The 24,005-nt window shown below is 39.0% G+C and overlaps 1 protein-coding gene across 1 annotated transcript in view; it reads right to left on the reverse strand.

Moving 5' to 3' along the window:
* DHTKD1 (dehydrogenase E1 and transketolase domain containing 1) overlaps nucleotides 1-24,005 on the reverse strand; it is a 46,817-nt gene that overhangs the window by 17,141 nt on the left and 5,671 nt on the right. The window contains exons 2-10 of the mRNA XM_024580188.4: nucleotides 18,190-18,345; nucleotides 16,584-16,795; nucleotides 15,551-15,745; nucleotides 13,371-13,640; nucleotides 9,954-10,125; nucleotides 4,916-5,114; nucleotides 3,009-3,321; nucleotides 1,980-2,064; nucleotides 1,131-1,270 (exon numbers count right to left, since the gene is read on the reverse strand). Of these exons, the coding sequence (XP_024435956.2) occupies nucleotides 1,131-1,270; nucleotides 1,980-2,064; nucleotides 3,009-3,321; nucleotides 4,916-5,114; nucleotides 9,954-10,125; nucleotides 13,371-13,640; nucleotides 15,551-15,745; nucleotides 16,584-16,795; nucleotides 18,190-18,345 (1,742 nt within the window). The remainder of the gene's footprint in view (nucleotides 1-1,130; nucleotides 1,271-1,979; nucleotides 2,065-3,008; nucleotides 3,322-4,915; nucleotides 5,115-9,953; nucleotides 10,126-13,370; nucleotides 13,641-15,550; nucleotides 15,746-16,583; nucleotides 16,796-18,189; nucleotides 18,346-24,005) is intronic.

Below are 24,005 nucleotides of genomic sequence, written 5' to 3' on the forward strand. Positions count from 1 at the left end.
CAGGTGCTTCTCCCAGGGTCCTCGTATAAGTGCATGGTGTTAGATAATCAATAAAATCTTTGACAGCTCCCTCATAAAAGAGGCAGCGTGATTAATTGGGGCTTTTCAAATACCAATATTTAAAGCTAATCAATACTATATATGAAATCACAATTCCAAAAAAGTCATTGGTGGGGGGTACATCAAATATTTCAGTATCCAGATCAGAGGTGTCAAACTCATTTTCACTGGGAGCCGCATCAGCCTCGTGGTTGCCTTCAAAGGGCCGAAATAATTGTAGGACTGTATAAATGTAACTGCTCCTTAACTGTTACAGAGTTGAAATTACATTTGGCCCTTCGAAAGCAACCGCGAGGCTGATGTGGCCCGGGGTAAAAATGAGTTTGACACCCCTGCTCTAGATCATAGTCTGACTTGACACAGGGGTAGATTTCAGACTAACTTAAAGAAAAGCTGAGCAGTATGCCCATTAAGTAATCTTCCTGGAACTTTCCTTTTGACAAGTAAATTTTTAAAATAAATATTGATATCAATGAACTCAAGATTATACTCTCAAACAAATGGCTAAAGTAGGAAAGAAGAGGACATGCCCCTAATTGAACCTTAAAGGATAATTTATTTTAATAAAGAGAGCATGCCAGGTATATGCTGGTTGTTGCAGAGACACGTAATAAGACCCAACCCCCGCCCTTGACTCTAATGAGTCAGCTCATTGGCTGACACATGGAAATGTGTGATAATAGATACATTCATCAAGCCTACTAAACCTTAGGGAATGAAGTAACTTGATGAAATAGCTTTTCTAAAAAAAATGGGAAAGGAATATTGGCTAATTATTCACATCTTTGGTTTACTTTAATGAATCCAGCAATACGAAGTCTGTATTATCAATTTTTGACTGAGAAAATTAACATTCATTTGACATTGATACGACTGCAGAGAAGTAGCCAGAATAAAATAACTCCAGTCTGCTTGCTAATATGTTACTTCCATTCCAAATTTACAAGCCTATATCATCTATCCACTCAGCATCCCTTCACTTCAAAAGCATCGAACCCTAATTGCTTTAAGAATCCTGTAACTATAATCATCAGCATCTGGATTTTACAACACATAAGAGAACATCCTACCTCTAGAAACCCCTTCTGATTAGGGTCCATATGGTTCAGAGGGATGTAGGTGTCAGCAGTCTTCTGGCAAACAACCATTGCATGCCTTTGACTAAATGTCCCACGGCCAACATCCTGGCCACTCAGACGAACATTAAAACCTTAAGCAAGCAAGAGGGGGAAAAAAATCCAGATTCCCATGAATAATCTAGTAATAATAAGACATAGTGACCCTGAATTGTTATACATCAGCTCATCCTGAGAGTTTTCCTTAGCATAATAGGTTATCCTTATAAAATATGAGTCCTATATTCAATATCTATAGTGAAGGTAAGATTGTTATGAAAATGGAGAGTCATCATTTGCCTTACATTTTTTTTAATATATGTAAATTTTAAAGATTTTGTTTATTTTTAGAGAAAGAGGAAGGAGAGAGGGAGAGAAACATCAATGTGTGGTTGCCTCTAGCGCACCCCCTACTGGAGAACCTGGCCCTAAACCCGGGCATGTGCTCTGACTGGGAATCAAGCTGGTAACCCTTTGGTTCACAGGCCTGCGCTCAATGCACTGAGCTATACCAGCCAGGGCTGCCTTACAGTTTTTAGAGGAAATGTTTTTCTAATACATCCGGCCCTGAGCCCTTTTTTCCCAGGTATAATTGCTCTAGTCTCTGATGAAGGTTGCCAACATGACTTATACTAAGATTAAATAATATTGTCAGGTAAGAAAAGGTAACAGGTTTTAGAATCTCTCTGGTCAATGAAAACAATAGGAAGTAGTTGTCACTTTAAACTCTGCAGAGGTTACATGTAACAAACATCACATTAAAACATCCCCTACCAGCTGTGCAGCTAAAGAGACACTTCTTACCTTGAGCAAGTAATGAGCCCAAGGCGAGAGCCTCTGCCGTGGCCCAGTCTAACTTGGTTCCATCCATCACCTTCTCCAGTCTAGACTATAAAATTGAAAGGAAGGAAAAAAGAAACTTTTAAGAGTCTATATCCTTTTTCATATAGTTCGAAAAATATAATGCAACAGTGGGAAGTATCAAAAAAAACTAATGTTAAAACAGAAAGTGTGAAAGAATACATGAAAGTCTGATAGCAATCATACGACACTTTGTTTTTATCTTTTTTTAGTATTTTTTCTTCTTACATGACATTTTAAAACAGGCAAAACACATAGGCACTCAGGTTAGTTGTTAACCCTGTGGGTGACTGACAGATGGCAGCAGGGAAGTGTTCACGGGGAACTGTGTTTATAATATTCTATTTCTTCTCCTGGATGGGGAGAACATAGTTTGTTTTAATAGTCTTTATACCTATAATTAAAATCCAGAATGAAGTTAGTGTTTTAAAAAAGGTTCAGAGGGTAAAGTTTTTTTATCCAAGTTTAAGAAAGACGGAGGCTTTAACTCCTTGCTCTCCTGTTCTTAGCAAAGAAAGTCCTGAAGCCCAGGAAATCCCTGAGTCCCAGGCAGACCAGGGGGCGGGGGGAGGGTTTCTATATTTAACATGAGACAGTATGGAAAACCTCAACATGATTAAGGATGTAAATAGTTGATTCCAGGAGTGTGTTGATTTTACTTATTTTATTTAAGCCATCCAAAAGAATGAGAAAAATTCAAAGAGGCATTCCAATATTGCTATTTTTTAATAATGTGCATGTAGTACATGTACATTTAATGTATTAAACAGGAAGGAAGGAAGGAAGGAAGGAAAGACAGAAGTAGACAAAATCTGAGTTAATTGACTATCAGTACCAAAACACCACTAGAACTGGTTCTTAGGACACCAAACATACAAATATTTGTCAAATAAATTAGCCAACCAAATGACCAGACCGACCTCGATTCCTTTGCTGAAGAAACAAAAAATAACAGATTTCAGAGCTTCCCACCTGAGCATACGTCTTCCGAAGGTGACTGTGCATCTGCACCTCCTCCGGCACCTCCACAGACTTGCCACCAATAAACCGCAGGAGATCTAGGGGCACACCTGTGTTCCAGGTGGTAATACAGGCTTCCGGCTGAACCAGGCCCTGCCAGTGGGCCTGCAGGTGAGTGGCAGGGGGGCTATAGTGGTCCAAGTTTGTTAAGTGGTCGTTTAACTTTGCGTAGTAGGAGGCTCTTATTTCTGAGACCTCCTCCTGGGTCAGGAGTCCATTGGCAATAAGGTGCTCTGCATATGTGTCTGGAATGCTCTTTCGGGCTCTGTCCAAGAAAGAGGGGGAAAGAATCAATGCGATTTGTAAAAATCAAAGAGAGACACATATAGTCATTGTCAAAGGTATTGTGGAGTGTCATCGCTATAAAAAGGCATGCAGGAAATGCTTTGGAACTTCTGGTAGAAGGGGTGGTTATATGACATTGTGAATGTACCAAATGCCACTGAATTTTAAATGGTCCATTTCATGTCATGTGACTTTAACTCCAATAAATTATTTTTTTCAAAAAGACAGTTGTAACAACTTCATCCAGGCAAGCAAAAGAAAACAAATTTATCTTTATAAACTTTTGTCTATGATATTCAGGTAGAAATAATTGGTAGTTTTTCTATGACTTGGTAAATTCAGTTATTTACAGGACTGACCTACATAATCTACCCATTCAGCACTGCTTTGTTTTAAGAAGTATTAAACCTAAAGTAGCCAACATCTGTTTCAGGCGTCTTCAAGAATCCTGTACCTATTCAGCTCCTGAGTTTTATAACAACAGTAATAATAATGCCTCTCTACAGTTGCATAACACTTTAAACTGTAAGGTCTATTCAGATATATTGATATTATCATATTCAATCCTGACCAAAGTGAGAGGTAGGCAGGAGAGATTGTTTTAAATGGGGTGCTCGGTCACATCAAGTAATTCAGCTGCTCAGCTCAGAGCTAAAGAGATAACCCAGATTTGTTCTTCCAAGAACAGTCTGCTACCTATGACCAGAATGAATTGTAAAAGGGCACCAAGCTTATTCTTCTGCTTTAATTTATGTCTATGAGGAAATAAAGAAGCAGAATCTATTTTACTTTCTAGTATCAAAAAAGGAAATTCCAAAGTAACATATCTCTCTGTCACATTAACCCTCCTACTCAACAATGTCCAAAAGAAAAAGAATGCAGGCCAATGTGGAATTAAAAATTTCCTAGTGGTCACATTAGAAAAGGTAAAAAGAAACAGGGAGAATTAATTTTAATCACATTTATTTAACTCAATATATCCAAAATATTATCATTTTAACATCTAATCAATATAAAAAATTATTGAGATAGCTAACGTTTTTCATATAAGTCTTTGAAATCTAGTGTTTAGATTCCACTCACACAGCACAACTCCATCAGGATTACCACACATTTCAAGCGTTCAGTAGCCTTTTACGGCTAGTGGCTTCTAAATTGGACAGCACAGCTCTGACAGTCATTAAAACTCATCATGTAACCTCTTCCAAGGCAGAGTAGGTCCCTGTCTATAGTTTGCAGAAGTGGATCCTGGAGATTCTGTTCCTGACCTGTCAGTGCCATACTAAGTAACTTCAGGCAAGACTGTCTTCTCATCTGCTAAGTGAGGTTGTTAAGTTGCCCCCTTTGTCTATTCATTGAGGAAACATGTAGAGTTTGAAGAATATGGGGAGCTTTCCTGACACCCATAGGGTGACTGTCCCAGTCTGCCCAGGACTGTCCCAGTTTTAGCATTGAAAGTTTTGTGTCCCAGACAAACTGGGAATGCTGGCCATTCTAATGGAGAATGTCAATAAAAAGCATAATGTGAGCACTATGGGGAAGAAGGCGTACTAAATAAAGGTGTGCAATTGTACCTGATGATTTTGTACATGGCTGGGTTGGTGAAGAAGGGCTCATCCAGCTCATTGTGGCCCCACTGCCTATAGCATAATAAATCAACAATCACATCCTTCCGGAATCGGCGCTGGTATTCAAAAGCCAGTCGTGTGGCATGGACCACTTCCTCTGGGCTATCTCCATTGACATGGATGATGGCACAGTCCACAAGTTTCCCTGAGGCAGAGAACACCAAGATGAAGTGGGCCAATTCACCCAGATGACATTAGCCCAGTGCCAAGTCCTGGTGCCTGAGTGGAGACGCAGCCCACATCCTCAGAGATAGTTTGGGTTGGTCATTAAGAACCCAAACATTGGTCTTGGTGGGGTAGCTCAGGTGGCTGGAAAGTTGTCCCAAAACATCAAGGCTACAGGTTCAATTCCCAGTCAGGGCATATGCAAGAATCAACCAATGGAAAAAACTACATACTCTTCTGGTCAAGATGGAAACATATGTAAACACAGCTTGCCTCCTTGCACAACCACATCAACTTACAACTAAAATAGCCCTGGCTGGTGGGGCTCAGTGGATTGAGTGCCAGCCTGCTAACTGAAAGGTCACCAGTTTGATTCCCAGTCAGAGCACGTCCCTGGGTTGCAGGACAAGTCCCCAGGTGGGGGCATGCGAGAGGCAACAGATGGAGGTTTCACTCACACACTGATGTTTCTCTCCCTTTCTTTCTCCTTCCCTTCCCCTCTTTCTAGAAATAAATAAAATCTTTTTAAAAAATTACAACCCAAAAATAGAACCACCATCAGTCAGAACCATCAGAAATCGAGTTGAGTGGAAATCTGACAACTATGGAATTAAGGCAGAGCTGCAAATGGGCTGGTTTCACATCCACATGTGGTGGATAAAAATTCAGGAGGGATATCTCGGGAGCAGGGGTCCCACGCCCACACCCAGCCCCCCAGCCCAGGGTTCCAGTGCCAGGAAGATAAGTCCCCATACCTGGCTACAAAAGCCAACAGGGATTGAGTCAGTGGAAGAAACTTACAGAGTCCCAAGCAGTTCCTCTTAAAGAACCCAAACATGGACTCAGAATCACTCCCTCTGAGCTCCAGCACCAGGGTAGCAGCCTGAAAGGCATTAGTGGCATACAGGGAGAAACTGAAGTGTCTGGCATCAAGGCAAGAGCTGGGGAACAGCTCTCTCCCAGACAGAAATGTGGGCAGAGGCTGTCCCTTTTCTGAACCCTCTCCCCCACAAAGCCACAGGCAGGTTAGCGCAATATCTGAGATTCCATCCACATGGCTAACACTGTTGCTCTGCCCTGGAGATCCCCAGAAACTCCACCCCACCCAACTTACAGGCCTATCCAAACTGCTTTTCCATATAAATGGCTGGTCTCAGCTCATGCTTCACAGCTTCCTAAATCCTCTCAAACAAGCAACACCCAGCCTCAGTGAGCTCCCAGTCCCCTACCTTTTGTTAAGGGGTCCTGGGCGGGCACTAGTAGCCAACAGCCTAATTTCACAGATTGGCTTCACCTGGGAATCTCCAAGCCCAGCACAAGTAGTAGCATCTCAGATTGCTTTATAGCTCATACAGGGTGGCCCTGGGCAAAATGCAGGTGGGAGCTGAGCTTGGCCTGCTCCAGAGCCTGTGCAACCAATAAACAGCTACAGAGCACAAAGGGTGGAGGTTGATGGTCAGTGGTCACAGCCAGTCCTTGCAGCTGACTGGCCCGGGTAAATCCCTCCCAAGGACTTCAGCAGTATAAAAAAGATCCAGTCAGAAACGAAGGACACACTAATTGAAATAAAGAACAATTTACAGTGAAACAACAGTAGGGTGGATGAAGCCGAGAATCAAATCAATGATTTGAAACATAAGGAGGAAAAAGCAAGCAACCAGAACAAGAAGAAGAAGAAAGAATCCAAAAAAATGAGGATTGTATAAATAGCTTCTGGGACAACTTTAAGAGGTCCAACATTCACATCATAGGGATGCCAGAAGGAGATGAGAAAGAGCAAGAAACTGCAAATCTATTTTAAAAAATAATGGAAGAAAAATTCCTTAATTTGGTGAAGGACATAGACATGCAAGTCCAGGAATCACAAAGGGTTCCAAACAAAATGGATGTAAAGAGGCCCACTCCAAGACACATCACAATTAAAATGCCAAAGGCTAAAGATAAAAAGAGAATCTTAAAAGCAGCAGGAGAAAAGCAATTAGTTACCTACAGGGGGGTTCCCATAAGACTGTCATCTGATTTCTCAAAACAAACTTTGCAGGCTAGAAGACTGGCAAGAAATATTCAAAGTCATAAACAGCAGGAACCTATAGCCAAGATTGTCTACCCAACAAAGCTATCATTTAGAACCTAAGGGCAGATAAAGAACTTCCCAGACAAGAAAAAACTACAGTACTTTATCATCACCAAACCATTATTATATCAATGAAGATCAAAACTATGAACAATAAAATGGCAATAAATACATATCTATCAAAAATTGAACCTAAAAAACAAACTAAGCAAACAAGAAGAATAAAGACAGAATCATCAATACAGACAGGATTAAGAAGTACCAATAGGTAGTTATAGAATAGGCTTGGGTATGTAAAATACAGTATAGGAAATGGAGTAGCCCAAGAATCTATGCATGACACAGGGACATGAACAATGGTGTGGGGACTGCCTGAGGGAGTGGGGGGTGCTGGGTGAAGTGGGGGCAAAAGGGAAAAAATTGGGGCAACTGCAATGGCATGATCAATAAAATATAATTTGCTTTAAAAAAAAAAGGTTTTGTTTTGTTTGTTTTTTTGAGAGGGGAAGGGAGAGAGAAAGAGAAGGAGAGAAACATCAATGTGTGGTTGCCTCTCGCATGCCCCTTACTGGGGACTGGGCCTGCAACCTGATGCCCTGACTGGGGATTGACCTGGTGACCCTTTGGTTTGCAGCCTGGTGCTCAACCACGGAGCCACACCAGGCAGGGCAATAAAATATAATTTTAAAAAAGAATCAACCAATGAATGATTAGGTAGATAAACCATCAGGTTGATATTTCTCTTTCCCTCTCAAATCAATCAATAAAATATCTTTTAAATTATATTTTTAAAAAAACAAATCTTGCAGTCCAGCTAACAAGAATGAGTTCAAGTCACAGCTCTGTGACTTACTGTGTGACCTTCATAAAATTATGAATCTCAGTCTCCTTATTTATAATGCTAGGATAATAGCTCCCACCTCTTAGCATTGTTGTAAATATTAAATGAGTTAATGCATATAAAGTGCTTAACAGTACCTGGTATGTAATAACTAATATTTGTTATTGTCATTATTACTATTATCTTTCCTCCTAAGAAAAAAGGGTCATGAGAGGATACATTATACCAAAAAAAAAAAAAAAAAAAAAGGATTTTCTGCAAGGACAAGTTCAAGTTGAGTTTTCAGTATCTCTAACTAATCACCAAAAATTCACATAGCCCTAAAAGGCATCCAGGCCAGGCCTGGATCTAAAACAGTAAAGTTTCTGCGGTCTAAGAGCTCTCATAACTTTGTGAAACTGGGAGTGGGTAATAAAAGCCCAGCATTTCTCTTAATACTGCCAATGTCTAAAACAAGTAAACCTTGCTTCTTCACATCTGATATCTCATCAGACTACCTGGACAAATTTAATAAATTTGACATGTTAAAATTTATAAATTCAAGGTATACAGCATATTTCTTTGATAATTTATATATTGAATATGATTGCCATTGAAGTAATATTTATCACTTATACCACTATAGCTCAGTATTATTGACTATATTCATTATACTGTACATTAGATCTCTGTAGTTTATTTACTATTCATTACTAGTTTTTACCTTAAACACCATCAATCTTATCCCCCCTATTCCCAATACCCTGGTAACCACCATTTTACCCTCTGGTTTTTCTTTTTACAGCTTTGACTTTTTTTAAGGATTCCACATACATGTGATATCATACAATAATTGTCTTCTTCTGTCTGACCTATCTTGCTTAGCATAATGTGCTCAAGGTCCATCCATGTTGTCATAAGTGGATGGCAGGATATCTTTCTTTTTCATGACTAAATAATATTCCGTGTGTATATACACAATATTTAGACGAGATCGGGTGCGTTCAGGGTGGTATGGCCGTAGACTATATACAATATTTAAAAAATCCATTCATCCAATGATGGGCATTTGGGTTGCTTCCATATCTTGGCTATTGTGAATATGCTGCCATAAACATGAGAGTACAGATATCTCTCTTGTCAAAATTGTTTTCATTTCCTGTGCATATATATCCAGAAGTGAAATTGCTGGATACTATGGTAGATCTATTTTTAACTTGTTGAGAAATCTCCATATTGTTTTCATAGTGATTGGACCAGCTTACATTCCCACTAACAGTTTCTAAGAGTCCCTTTTATTGCATCATCTCCAGCACCTGTTGTCTCTCGTCTTTTTGATGATGGCCATTCCAGATGTGTGAGGTGATACCTCATTGTGGCTCTGATTTGCATTTCCCTAAGGATTAGCAATGTTGAGCACTTTCTATGTGCCTGTTGGCCATCACTGTGTCTTCTTTAGACAAATGTCTATTCAGTTCCTCCATCTATTTTTTAATTGGATTATTTTTGTTATTAAGCTGTGTTAGTTCTTTGTATATTTTGGATATTAACTCCTTATCAAATTGAACATCTCCTTTTCGACTAAGATTTGAGTTCTCCAAGTTTGAACATCCTAAAGACAATTACTTTAGTGCTAACTAGTCATGGTGATCTCTGGCTTCCACCAGATTATTCAACTGGATACTTAAGCAATTTGAGAGTACACCCTCTAAGTTCCACTCCAGTCTTATTTCTTTGGATAGAAAGATTACACTCAGAGCTTAAAGGGAATATTAACCTAAGAACACTGAAGGTGACTACTGACTGTATTTGAACCAAAATTTAAAATGGGCTAATCAGTGAGGCTCACTGATCTAAGTGAACTAGAAGTTTCTCTAGAAATTCCTTGTCTGACCCAGCAACACCAACAACCCTGTGTGACATACCAATATCACTACAGTATAAGGAAGACCTTCCTCGTTCTGCCGGAGTGGTGTACCCCAGCTGGTTGTTGACAATCAGATGGATACTTCCACCAATTCTGAAGTGTGGGAGATTGGAAAGCGTAAATGTTTCAGGAACAATCCCCTGACCAGAGAAAGAAGCGTCCCCGTGAACCTAAATTATGGGGGGGGGGGGGAAGAAAAGCAACATAAGCAATGGAGAAATTTAGGTTTTCACACTGGAATAAATAGTTTTCAAATAATAATGGGAAAAAATAACTGACCTCTCACTGCTCCCCTGCCCTCCTAAAACTCTGCTGGTTGTAGGATTTTCTAGAATGGTTATGCTAATCTAAAGCAGCTTTCAAAGATGCTAAATCAGTTCTTTTCCTCTTGCAGCCACTACCAGTTGACCTACTCCTTCCACCCCACATCATCGCCTGCAGGCATCTCTCCCAGCGTACTCACCAACAGTCTAGTACACACAGCAGCACCACAGGAGGAAGGGCTATAGGAGGTGCAGAAAGAACATCAGCCCTAGTAAAACTTCTGTGGAAACAGCTGTGAGATACTAGGAACCCTCCCTCTTGCCCAATTAACCCCCCACACCCCTCCCAAAAAGAGACTATGTGTAGCTCATGTAGCTTTGTGTAAGTCTAATACCCTTACATCAGACTATATGTAATGTAGAGGAGAGTGAAGTGACAGCCAAGAGAGGAGGTGTGTGTGGGGGGGAGGGAGGATGGGGATTATACCACACATTAGAAACAGGAAGCTTTGAGGAAAAAACAAAATGTTAATTATGAGAGAATACCTAAAATGTGTTACTTTTCCAGAACATTTGAAGTCAGCTAGATCATAGTATCACAAAACCTGGTGGATGAAAGGTGGCAGAGATGGGGGAATTTCTTTTTAAGAAAAGCTAAAAGCAAATAATGAGGAAATTGTAGGTCTTAGAAAATCTCAGAATATAAGCCTCACAAACTTTGTGTTAAAAAGACAATTATCATAAACAGCCAATATGCTGAACTAAAGAATAAAATGATATGATGTGCCCTAACTTAAGGCAATCTTTGTGCCTCTAATGTAACAATTGAAATAGCTAAATATGAATTAAGAAAACATACTTAGAAGTTCATTGTTAATGTCCTGTAGAGAGTTATTTTTAAATAAGTGGAATATTTGCAGTAGGAAAGAAAGCACTCCTTTGCCCGAGTGAAATAACATGCCCTTACATTATCTCCACAGTTCTACACATATCTCTATTAATCTACTCAACAACCAGGTTCTGGTGGGGGGGATAGGTAAGGAAGTCCTTTTTACAGGACTTCACTACTTTAAAGTAGCAGATTTTACTACTATCCTTTTTACAGGTGAGGAAACCAAGGTTCAGAAAGAGTATATATTTCACATGGCTTGCACTAGACGCCAGACCTTCTGTGATTGTGATACTGCTGTTTTCTCCTACTTATTTCCCCACCTCTTCAAGCCTCTCTCCTGGATTAAGAAACTTATTATGTATATGTTCTAACTTAATCCTCAGCATACGATGAGGAATGTAATATACTCTCATTTTACCTATGAGATTCAGAGGACACAAGTAACAGAACCAAGCATGCCAAGCTACAAGGCAGCAAAGGCAGGATTTGAACTCAGGGCTTCTTGGTTCCAGAGTCCTTGTCTTTTCTACACTGTGCTACATTGTCCTTCCAACTTGCAGCCACACAATGGCTCACACGGGAGGAAAGGGTTCCTCACCCTTAGGCCCCCTTGCTGATGGTATTTCTTGTAGGGTAAGGACGTACCGTACTTTGCCGTGTATAATGTGCTCCCATGTATTATGTACACCCATGTTTTTGTGCACATTATACACAGGATTATTATGCCCACAGTATGGAATCATTACATCTAATGTATAATGCGCATCCTTATTTCCCCTCAAAAATTTGGGCCAAAAAGTGCACATTATACACAGCAAAATATGGTATGTAAAAAGAGGTCAATATAGCAAGGAAGAAAGATGTGTACCTTTTCTGCTCCTTTACAAAAATGTTACAGTAGAGGCATTAATAGGAACATAACTTATGTTCACAACATGCATCATTTTATCCTGGTCTTTGGATTCTTGGCACTAAAGCATACCTGTGTCATTTGCTCATTTTATTTTCCCTTTTAAATAAAGAAAGAAACCACTCCACTATGTTCCATAAAGCTTCGTAGGATTAAAGGTCCATGAGCACAAACAAATGTTGGATGAGGAGGAAGCTGCTCAGCCAACCTCCATTGGGGTGGGGAGGGGTGGAAACATGAGAACCCACTTTCACCAGGTCCAGGGCTAAGATAAAGAGAAGACAGGCAGAAAAAGTAGCATCAGGAACCTCACTCACCATGATTTCATAGGCTCCAAATTTAGAGTTCCCACAAGAAATTACAATCATGTAGTTGAGCAAGGGAAGACATACATAAACAGAGCAGGGCAAAATATTTGGGGGACACAAAGCCGACAAAAATAGGCAGTTTCTCATCACTTTAGAGAAATGCCATTTTCACCTCTTTAGAAATCAGTCTTAAGATCTGCTTCATGTAGTGGGTAACTGTAAATGACTACAATATTTTAGAGTATCATGAGTTAAGAGAAAGGTAAAGAGAATATCTAGCTAATGATTTGTAGATTTCTATTTTGAAATACCATATCATAATAAAATCCAGTCTGCCTACCCCAAAGAATTTTCCATAAGTTTCTGTCTTGAAAAATTAATATCAATAAGATAATGTGGTTATTTGTATACATAGCCAATATTATACTGCCTTACAGATTTATAGATTTCTGTTGTGTTTAAAGACTTAGTTACCAATATCCATGATTAATTAATTAAGGGTTCATGTTTAAATAAACACTCATAGATAAAAAATGTGACTCACAGTCCAAACTTCTAAAAGACGCCTTTTAGATTATGAAAAACTGAGGGGAGGAGACAGGGGAAGCAAGACCCACACTAATAATTTGTATTCTTTAATACCAAAGACCTTCGTTTTAAAACAAACAAGCAAAAAAAAAAAATCCAGACTCTCATAGCCTTGGTAGATATGTGGGTGCCCTGTGGCTCCCTAGAAGGCCATACTCTCACAGAAGTAAGGACATCTGTCCTCCTAGCAGTAGCAGGCATGCTAGTCAATACCTCCTTAATTACTTTATAACTCAAGAAAAAACACAGTGAAAACTAGTCTAAAGTCAGTTACCTTGACTCTAGACCTCATATCTGTAATTAATTCTTAAAACAGCCCCAGAATATTTTTCCCCAAAATTTCATCTCAGTTTAATCTTGACTGTCTGCCACCTCCTTTCAGACCTACCAACTTGGACATTCTTTCTCCCCTGTCTTCCCAACTTCCGGTCTCACTTCCAGAAGCTACAAGTACCTGCAAGCAAATGACTTTGTCCCCAGGCTGAGCCAAAATGTCTGAAGAGTAGTCCCCCTCCTGTCTAGACTGCTGCCTTCCCCGAGTCTTCCCGACAGCCACGGGGTTAACAGCTTCCAGGTGCGATGGATTAGGCAGCATAGTCACGTGCAGGGGATGGTGCGCACCAAAGTCCAGGTCAACAGAGGCCGTCAGGTGAGACAGGACATCTCCAGTGGCTGGGATGTTTTCTGGAAATTCACTTAAGCCTCGCATTTTGCGAAACATCAGCTATTGTGGATACACATAAAGGAAAAATGTTTTTCATTGTGATAGAGACTTGAAAAGAACTGGCTGGTTTAAATTATGCAACACAAAAAAATTATGCACATGCTTTTCTTCTTATTATTACCATGCATTATTTAAAGATAGGCACAAATTTCTAGCTGCTCAAATGCACAGAACTATTTGGAGATCTTCACAATCAAATGAAGTATCAACACTATGAAGAGTCTAACATGACATAGTAAATTCCCTCTGCCTCACAATAAGCAAAATAATGTTTCTTAAATACACCTTCTAAAATATATTTTCAAAAGAACTTTTTAAATTAATTTCATTAAAAGTAGAGAGGAAAATAATAGAACTTAATCCCATTTAGAGAGGGCACGACATATACTCTTAGCTCAAGTTACACCTAAAAAACTACAGAAGTCCAATATTCAAATGACTTCTTTACATATGTTCGCTCATCTCATTTTCAGTCTTCTACAAGGTAGATGCCACTACCCATTTTTAAAGTGAACAAGCAAGAGAAGTTAACTAAATTGTTAAAGGTCCTTGGCAAGTGAGTAACAAAGTTGAGCCTCAGACTAAAGTATTTACCAAAACAGCATGTTATTCTCAATTAGACAAATTGTTTGAATGACCCAAAAGCTTCTCTAATTTGCAAAAGCTTACTTACCTATCTGTAAATAGGAACATACACAGTGTACATACAGATGTGTTTATCACAAATATGATCATGTATAATAATTTTGCAATTTGAATAATTTCTTTGAGATATTTTAGAAATGTAATTTTTGGTGTAAGAATTTCTGCATGTTTCCAAGCACATGCCTCCATCTGTCAATTACTTTATCCTGTCATACTCTACCTTTTCTAATGTATTTGTCTTTTAACAGCTGATGATCAATCTCTTAGCATCAGAAACACTGAGGTCTGAGTGAGAGTGGTAAAGTTTGGACATGCTACCACATAGATTTCCTAATATTCTTAAGAAAAACACATCCTTCCATGGGCTCTATTTACTTCATCTAACTCTGACAGCCCCTTTAACATTTGTAGTTGTGTTTAATCCCCTGGCCAAGGACAGTAATGAGGCTTATGCATGCATAATGGTCACAACTTTATTAATAATAAATCTCTCTGATGTCCCCTGATATCAGGTCTTCAGTCCTGACTCTCAACTCTTTTGAGAGACTTACAGAGCAGAGCAGCTGAGTTGGACTGAATAGAAAAACCAGGATCAAATTACCTATATAACCACTCACTTGGGTGGTCTCTTAAGAGAACAATGGATGTCATTAGTTTTAGTACAACCTATTAACTATAAACTCAGCAAATAAGAGGAAGGTAAAATTGACTTCTTGAAAGGTAAAACTGTATAAAATTGTGCAGATATTTGTGTTTGTTCAAACAATTTTTATGAAGTAAGAAAAGTGTGTGTCTAAGAGCAGAATTTATTCACAACATCCTTGAGGAAATAAAGTAACCTTTGACTCCCTAAAAGAAGATAGAATCCAAATAAGGATATGCAGAAAGTCAACCCAAATACCTGTTCTAACCAGCAGCATTGGGTTCCATCAATTAACAATGCTAGGTTCTGGACCAATAATTCATACGCTTAGTCAGTTTCCTTTTTTTTTTTAAGATTTTATTTATTTTTAGAGAGGGGAAGGGAGGGAGAAAGAGAGGGAGAGAAACATCAATGCATGGTTGCCTCTCACACGCCCCCTACAGGGGACCTGGGCTGCAACCCAGGCATGTGCCCTGACTGGGAATTGAACCAGCAGTGGTTCACAGGCCAGCACTAAATCCACTGAGCCACACCAGCCAGGGCAGCTTGGTTGGTTTTCTAAAAGGAATTATTACCATCGGTTTTATTCTGTTATAGTTGCATGTCATAGACAGGATCTTACCTCGGGAGGTAACTGCAGAAGGCCTGCCAGTAAATTAAGTCTCCCCCTATGGGGCATCCCAATGATGACGTCGGTGATCCCACTGTAGGCTGACATTTTCAGCAACTCATGGAAAAAGCCCATCATGCTTTCAGCTCCTTCACCTCCATATCGTTTCACTGTGGCAAACTTGGTGGCCAAAAAGTGGTCAAACTCCTGTGGAACATCATATCAGACACATTAGTTACAGGAAGATGGCCAAGTACTTAGATCAAAGTCAGACACATTTATGTGTATTGTTAAGAAGACCCTGTACTACCTCAAGTAGGACCGCTGCAACTGTGCTCCTTCACTACCTGCCCCAGAGAAAGACATAAGTCACCCTGAGTCCAGCAGGTGAGCCTTGCCAAGGACACCAGACCACAGGAGAAGATGCAGAGGAAATAACGTGAGATGTAGAATAATTTAGCCCAAGAGGAACTTCCTTAGATGTGTGTTCTTTCAGAGTAGAGGTCAGGCCTCAGGTTTCCTCTGTCTCATCCAGTACCTGAGTTTTAGTATCCGGCTCTACAGTACTATTTTATCAAGGCTGCAAGCTAGTCACTATCTGAATTACTGGGAATAAATTTCTTGTCATCTTGGTATTCCTGAGTCCTAATCATGGTCCTGACATTCAATTCCATTAATTCGTATTGGTTTGTCTTCCACGTATAGTTTTCTTTTCTTCTTCTTCTTCTTCTTTTTTTTTTTTTGATCACTTCAGGTAATAAAAATAGAAGATCTTAAGGATTTTGTGATCTTTTCTAGAGTGAATAGACAAATATGTATATAAAAAGTACTCTGAGGAGAACCAATAGCTCCATTGTTTGGCGATCTACTGCTTCCTACATGGAATAAAGCTGGGTGTGTTATATTGCCTGTTGTGCTGAGACAATGGGGGGTAAATGGAGGTACGTTCAGAGATTTAATGCCTAATTCCCTCTCTTCAGTATTTATATATCTTTGTACAAAATAAGCTGACCTATTCCATTGATATTAGCTGCTGCTTTTATACCTGAGATTCTAGCATTAGTCTGGACAGATGTTTTCGCTCTTCTGTGGTAAATGTCTCCTTTTTCAGCTCCTCGAACCGCTTGGCAAACCAATCTTTCTCCTCCTGGCTCTGAAGTTGGGAGGTTTCGATGGAAATCTGCCCACAGTAGATTTGGTCGAGATAGGCTAATACTTCCTCAAGAGAGGCCTCATCCTTCCCCATGTTCAATAATCCTATGAAATGGAATCAAAGGGATCCTCTTAAAGAAGAATCAACCATGTAACTAATTATAGAATATACCAAAATAATTACTTCAATTCAGAGCATTTCATTGTGAATAACTTAGGTCATTGTTAATGCTCACCTACATGTTTCTAAAAGCAAAACTGAAAACATGATCAAAAGCCCTAAGGTAGTAAAACTAGAAGAGGAAAAAGAAAATTTTCACAAGGACAGAGCCATACTGTTTTATGTCAAATTTTGATTTTATAGTTATTTATTTATTTATAATACAGTACCATTTACTTTTTATTTTTTAAAGTATATTTGATTATGCTATCACAGTTTTTCCAATGTTTCTCCCTTTATCCCCACTCCACCCTGCACCCCCCCCAACCCTCCAGCATTACCCCCCTTAGTTCATGTCCATGGGATGTACACATAAGTTCTTTGAACTCTGTTTCCTATATCATTCTTAACCTCTCCCTGTCCACTTTATGCCTACCAACTATGCTTCTTATTCCTTGTACCTTTCCCCTCCACTCTTCCCCTCCCACTCCCCACTGAAAACCCTCCATGTATAGTCATTTAAACTAAAATTTCAAACCTACTTTTCACCTGCTTTATAGGTACAATTTTCTTCTCCTATCTTTATCTCAAACACCTATCAACTAAAATGTTCAAGCCTTAATAATATCTATAAAGCAATTATTGAACAGTTGGTCTTAATTTGAATTAATATTGATAGCAAAACAACATTTTAAGGTAAAAGGAAATGACCCTGATCCTCAAAGAAAAGGAAAGTTTGTAATATGTCATTAGCTCAGCAACAAATCAGTTACCAGTCATTTGCCTAAACCTACATGAGTTAAACCAACATTTACTTTATATCGCTTATGGTTTCTTACAATAATTTTAGATCTTTGATATTGATTGACCAATGATGCAATGGACATAGGAGTGCAGATATCTCTTCAAAATCCTGATTTCAATTCCTTTGGATAATACCCAAAAGTGGCATTGCTGGATAATGGTTTTATTTTTAATTTTCTGAGGAATCTCCATGCTGTTTTCCTCAGTGGCTGCACCAGCTTACATTCCCACCAACAGTGCAAAGGATTCCCTTTCTTCCACATCCTTGCCAACATGTGAGGTGATATCTCATTGTGGTTTTGACATGCACTTTCCTGAGTACTTTTTCATGTACCTGTTGGCCATTTGTCTCTGGAGTTTTGAATGCAGAGGAAATGGGCCCTATCAAAAAACCATTCTAGAACTTCAAGACTCCTTCTCCCTGATAGTGTTTAAAGCTCCAGTGGGCATAGGGGTTTTCAAGAATAGAGAAAGAAGTCCCACCTCTGTTGGCAGGTAACTAGCACGTGGAAGGTCTAGTGTCGCCAGGCTTTACCTGTGGTATTAAAAGGTCCCTGCAGGGTCTGCACAAGAGCTTGGATTTCAGGCACATTCTCCTGCAGGGCTTGTCCAGCGAAGAGGGGGTTGATTTTGGCAGCTTTATGACCATGCTCACAATATACTGTCACCAACCTGGCAAGTCCATGATCCACTAATTTAGAGAAAAAAGAAAGCAATACAAGCAGTTTAGGAAATGCCCACAGACCACAAAAATCAGGTTTTCCAAGAAGCCTTTGTGGCCTTAGACATTTTTAATGCACTGCTCCCACCTACCACATCTGCCAGTGGTTTCCAGGATTAAAGACTATCAGAATCCAGGAAAACACACTAATTTCCTTAAATTTATCTCATGATAACTAAAGTCACTAAAAAAACAAAATGTAAATAGAGCTAAAATTGTACATTTATAAAATAACTATGCACGTAAATAAATATTAAAAGGGAATTCCCCAAATTGGGGAAAAAAACCCTCTTATAATGCTGAGATTATGGATAATTAGTCATCTTAATTATTGTTTAAGATGTTTTCTAACACTTTACATAAAAAAACAGAGATAGGTAGAATTATAATATCAATGTTACATTTCTTTTTTCCCATTTTCCCACTTTCATTTTTTTGTTTTTATTTTTTGCTATCTTTAATTGAATTTATTGGGAGGACACTGGTCACAAAACCACAGAGGTCTCAAGTGTACAACTTGACAAAACATCATCTGCGCACTGTATCATGTGCCCATCGCCCAAAACAAAGTCTCTTTCTGTCCTCATTTATCCCCCTTTGCCCACCTCCACTTCCCCCGCTCCCCTTCCCTATGACTATCACCACATACACTTCCTTCTTATTTCTTAAAGATGCAGGTACATAGTTATTTCATAGGCTCATGAAATCTTAGATGAGGAAAAGACTAGAAATTATCATGTCACTCACATAATACCCCCCCAAAAGAAATCCCCTTTGTAAAACCCTAAATGAATGATCCCCCAGTCTGTACTTAAAAGGAACCATTATCTTTCAATGAATCCACTTCTGAGATGATTTCATATTGAGCCAAAAGCTGCTTTTCTTTTCTTTCCACAGGCAAGTCCTAAAATTTGGGGGACAAAATCCCTCAGGCCCACATTCAGTTAACCTTTACTCTGTCAAGGCAGTTTTACACAAAGTGAGCACAAATCCCCGAGGATGGGCAGTTGCGCTATAGAGGGCACACAATTTTCTGAACATTTAAAAATTTTTCATTTTTATTTTCAGAACCCAAAGAAAACTGTTAGCATATTTTCAAATATTTAATGACCATTTTTTCAACATGTACTGCCATGCAATGATTTCACAGTTACACAGCTGCCGTGTTTGTGGTCAGCATACTTCAAAGTGCACATGTTGGCACAGGCTTAGAAGAAAGAACAGAGATGTACTGAATACGTAAAGGGTGTGTTTGCACTAATACTGTGGTTAGGAGGATCCACACTAGGTCTAATGCACTAATCAAACAAGCCCAGTAAATGAACTGATTTCTGAATGGAGGTTAGTTTTATATTCCCATATGGTTCTATTCTGAACTGTATTAAAATTCTCACTTGCTATTGTATGAAGTAGGAAATCTTCATATTTGTGGCTACAAGCCAGACAGATCATGTCTGAAGCACTGTCCTTTTGTGCCAACTCCCATGTAAGTGTCCTGGAGTACCCTTAAAAGCCTGGCTGTTGAGCATGGAGAAATTGGTGCAGTGACCTCTGTAAGCTGATGTTTACTAGGAGAATGTTTTCAGAAGGGCTATTAGATTGCTACGAGAGTGGTGATGGTAAACCTGTGTACTTACTATTGGACTTGTCCCACTAAAGATGGAGTTTTGTAGATGATACTGGAAGCCGTGGGAAGTAGAGGAGATTACCCAGAAAGAACGTAAATTGAGAAGGTGACTATGAGCCACAGAGTACCAATATTTAGAGATGAGCAAAGAGAAAGAGCATCCCCCCTGCAAAAGTGATGGGGTTGTTAGTAGGAGAACCAGGATCTTGTAATGCCAGAGAGCCACGGAAAGTATGTGTTTTTCAGGAACAGTGGCCTTTATGAGACAACCATCATTAAAGGTTCTTTAAAAGTTCTTGTATACATATATACATATATATGATATATATATACACGCACATATATATATACTCACACATCTACATACACACACACAAGGTGGAGTAAAAGTAGTTTACAGTTGTTCATATGGAAAATAATACAATAATTAATAAATAATAATGCAAGAATAAACTTTCACATGCTCACAATTATAAATCTACTTTTGTTTGCCACATCCTGTATATATTTCATATATACAAGAGAAACAGACCAAAGACTTAGTAATTACCCTACGTTAAAATTTCTGATTTTTTGCTTGTTTATCATATATTCTAAGTTTTCCACAGTGGACATGTACATTAGAGCACCTTAAATTGTATCCATTGAACATGCTTGCTGCCCAGCTGCATTCTGAAAGCTTTTGATTAGTGGGTTCTCTGCAGTGCACCTGCCTGTCTGCCCTCGCCAGTTGACTAAATGGTGGTAAAAATCAGCTGTATTTGTTCCTAAGCCTGTTGCTGTGGGAAAAAGTTAAATATCAGGAGAGAAATTATAAGCATCTAGAAAGATTTTGCACTCAGACTGCTTTCAGGAGCTCTCTTTAAATACTTGCATAGATGTAAACAAAAATACAAGTATTTAAGTTAAAATAATTTGAAGCACGTCTCACACCTTTATGATAATCCTTACTTCAACGACTTTCTAAAAAATTAACTGACCAACTCCTAGTTTCAAATTCATTGGATACAAGTGCTTCTGCTGTTTTTCTTCCGTAGCAAATAATGAAGTATTTCTTACAAAATATTTATGTATTTAAAATAATGACATATGTAATGAAAATAATTAAATGAGAATATTTAAAGAACATAAAATATAAAATAAATAAAAATATTTAAGAGGATGAGAGCACAGCAATAGAAAGCATGTAACTTCCTATTACCGTATAAATCAAAGAGTTACTATAACAGAAAAAAGAATACCTGTATGTTAGGCATAATACTGTCCACACATCTTAGAACTTGTGATATCCCCAAAAGTCCAGAGGAATTTAAGTTAAACCCCACAAAGCCAGAGAAAATAGGGAAAACAACAACAGAACATATGCACACTCTTCTTCAAAAGAGAAACTATTGGAGGCATGCTCCTGGCTCAGGAGCCTGGCACATACCAGGTGCTCAAGAAATATGTGTTATTACTTGAATGAAGGAAGCCCTGAGGCAGTCACAGAACCCTCACAATGAAAGTTTTCTGGGGCCCTCAAGAGTTGAAGTAGATCCTTCTTGCTCACATGAAGCCTTCTTTTCTGAGAACTGCACCCTCCCATCCCAGGGGGTGGGTTCCAGTGGCCATGTCTACATCTCTCCATTCTGCCTCCCTACAAGTTCATGGATTCCAAAGACACCTCAGTCAAGGTGGATCAGATTTGATCTTTCCAGAATTTGAGGCTGAGAACTGAGAGATAAGTTATGAGAAAAGAACCTGAGACAAGGTTGGTCTTTGGCTGGTGTCTGGGAATCCAGATTTCAGAAATGTCCTCACCTGTCTCTGACAGGTCAGGGTGATCCACTAGGCCCAGATTGTGCAATGTGGTTTATGCTGAATACCTGCTTTTCTAGTGGGAATCTGGAATTTTGGCATGTGTAGAGGGTGCTTACAGGAACATCTCCCAATAAAAACCTTGGGTGCCAAGACTCTAAAGGGCTCCTCTGGGCAGAAACTTTTCACATACGTTGGAGTGTTTTTGTCACCAAGTGTGCATTCTGCCCCCCGTCGCAGGGGAGAGAGAGTAACAAAGCTTGCACAATGGTTCCTCCAGACCCTTCCTGCGTTTTTTTTTCCATTCTGATTCAGCTGTGGATCCTCGTGACATCACTGTAATAAATCTTAGCCTCGAGTACAACTACATGCTGAGTCCAAATGTGGTGTGGTCTGAGGGACACCCAACACACGTTACGGGTGACACTGGGGTTGAGTACACTAACAGCTGTGCCCTGTAAGCCCACACACAGCTTCTGCCAGTACTCTCAGAGCTAGCTCTGGTTTACTCCACATATCCTTCAGTTCTCGGAGACCCTTGTATCTCTACAATCAAGTCCCCTCTTTGCATTAAATAGCCAGAGTTGGTTTCTGTTGCTTGTGACCAAAAGAATCTTAGCTAATGCAGGAAGTAAACAAATTAATCATGATAGGCATACCTACATCAATTACTTTGTTCACTGCTGTAAGCAAACATGGTCGGGGCACTGAATAGTGTTTAAACTTAGGGCTTAAACTAAAATCAATACAATTTGTTTTCATCATCTGGTCATAAACAGCCTCCCCCAAAAATATCTAGATCATATCCATAGTCTTTTTCCATTCAAGATAGCATATGATTAAAGCAAGTGGAAATGTTAGATATCTTTAAAGACACTGAAGACTCCCAGAAAGGGAATTTCATAACTGGAGTCCCTTAGAACCCTATAAAAATGAGATGGCTGCCTCCAGCTTCAACTTTGGAACTTCATAGATAACCACATTAAAAGTCAACACTTTGTACAGACTACCATATTCTGTACACCAAACTCAGATACACCTAGGCTGTGCAACTGAGCTAATTTCGTATCATACCCTCCCTTCCCATCTCAAACACAGTATCTTTATAAAATAAATGTATTTTACCAGTTCTTTGCTTTTTAGAAAAACAAAAACAAAAAATCCAGACTTTAAATAGAAAGCTTGTTCTGGTCCTTCCCATTTTTTCCTAATCCTTTACAGATTGATAATAAATCACAGTGACCATTTACAGAGTACTAACTTTTGCTACACATTGTGCTGGATTTGTCACACACATCTCCTCAGCTAGTCCCTGCACCAACTCTGAAACAGGTGTCCTTACTGCAGAGGAGTAAACTGCAGAGGGTAAGTGACTTGCAAAAGGTGACATAGGTCATCAGGAAGCTGAAAGTTGAATTCAAGAATATTTCACTTCAATCCAGTGTTTCATTGATTATGCTATAACAAAAATTCTATGTTGTACACTTGAAACTAATATAATACTTTATTTCAACTGTAAGTGAAATTTTGTTTTAAAAAAATTGAAAAGGGAAGTCCAGAGCCTATAGCAAAAGAGTTGACAAAACTAAAAGTCTCTGAGACATTTTAAGTACAAGAGCTAATGTCATTAGCCCTTTCGGTCTGCACTTGTATTCCAAAATTACCTAGATTTAAAAAAATCTCTAATGCAGTAAAATTTTGTTCAACCATTTTTGCTATGACTCCAGTAAAGGCTCCTGTTATTTCTAACATGCAACATACCCACACCCACTCACTTCAACTACTAAGGTTAGCGGTTACTGCCACAGCCAGTAACCACTAAATGCTATTTGGAATCCTACAGCTCCCACGCCGTGATGATCACTACATTCTGCCATTTTTTTAATGACCCACATCTTCCTTAGTGAAATTTATACCTGTAAATCAACACTTCTAAACCCACCTCAATTTTAATTGGGATTGTTGATAAATAAATTCAAGTTTACTTGGAAATTGAGGTTTACAGAGGTTAAAGTACACACTGTTACTAATAGCAGTGGCCACAAAGAACACTCATCACAGGTCAAATTTTAACTGGTGAAACCAAGGCCATCCAAAAGTTTCCAAGAACCAAGTTCAATATCTCTTTAAAGCCTAATACAATGGAAGTCTTAGTGAATGATGTAGTCACCCTATGAAGGCAATGATTTTCAGCCAAGATAAACAT

This window comes from Desmodus rotundus, chromosome 4 (assembly GCF_022682495.2).
Source record: "Desmodus rotundus isolate HL8 chromosome 4, HLdesRot8A.1, whole genome shotgun sequence".
Classification (NCBI taxonomy): domain Eukaryota; kingdom Metazoa; phylum Chordata; class Mammalia; order Chiroptera; family Phyllostomidae; genus Desmodus; species Desmodus rotundus.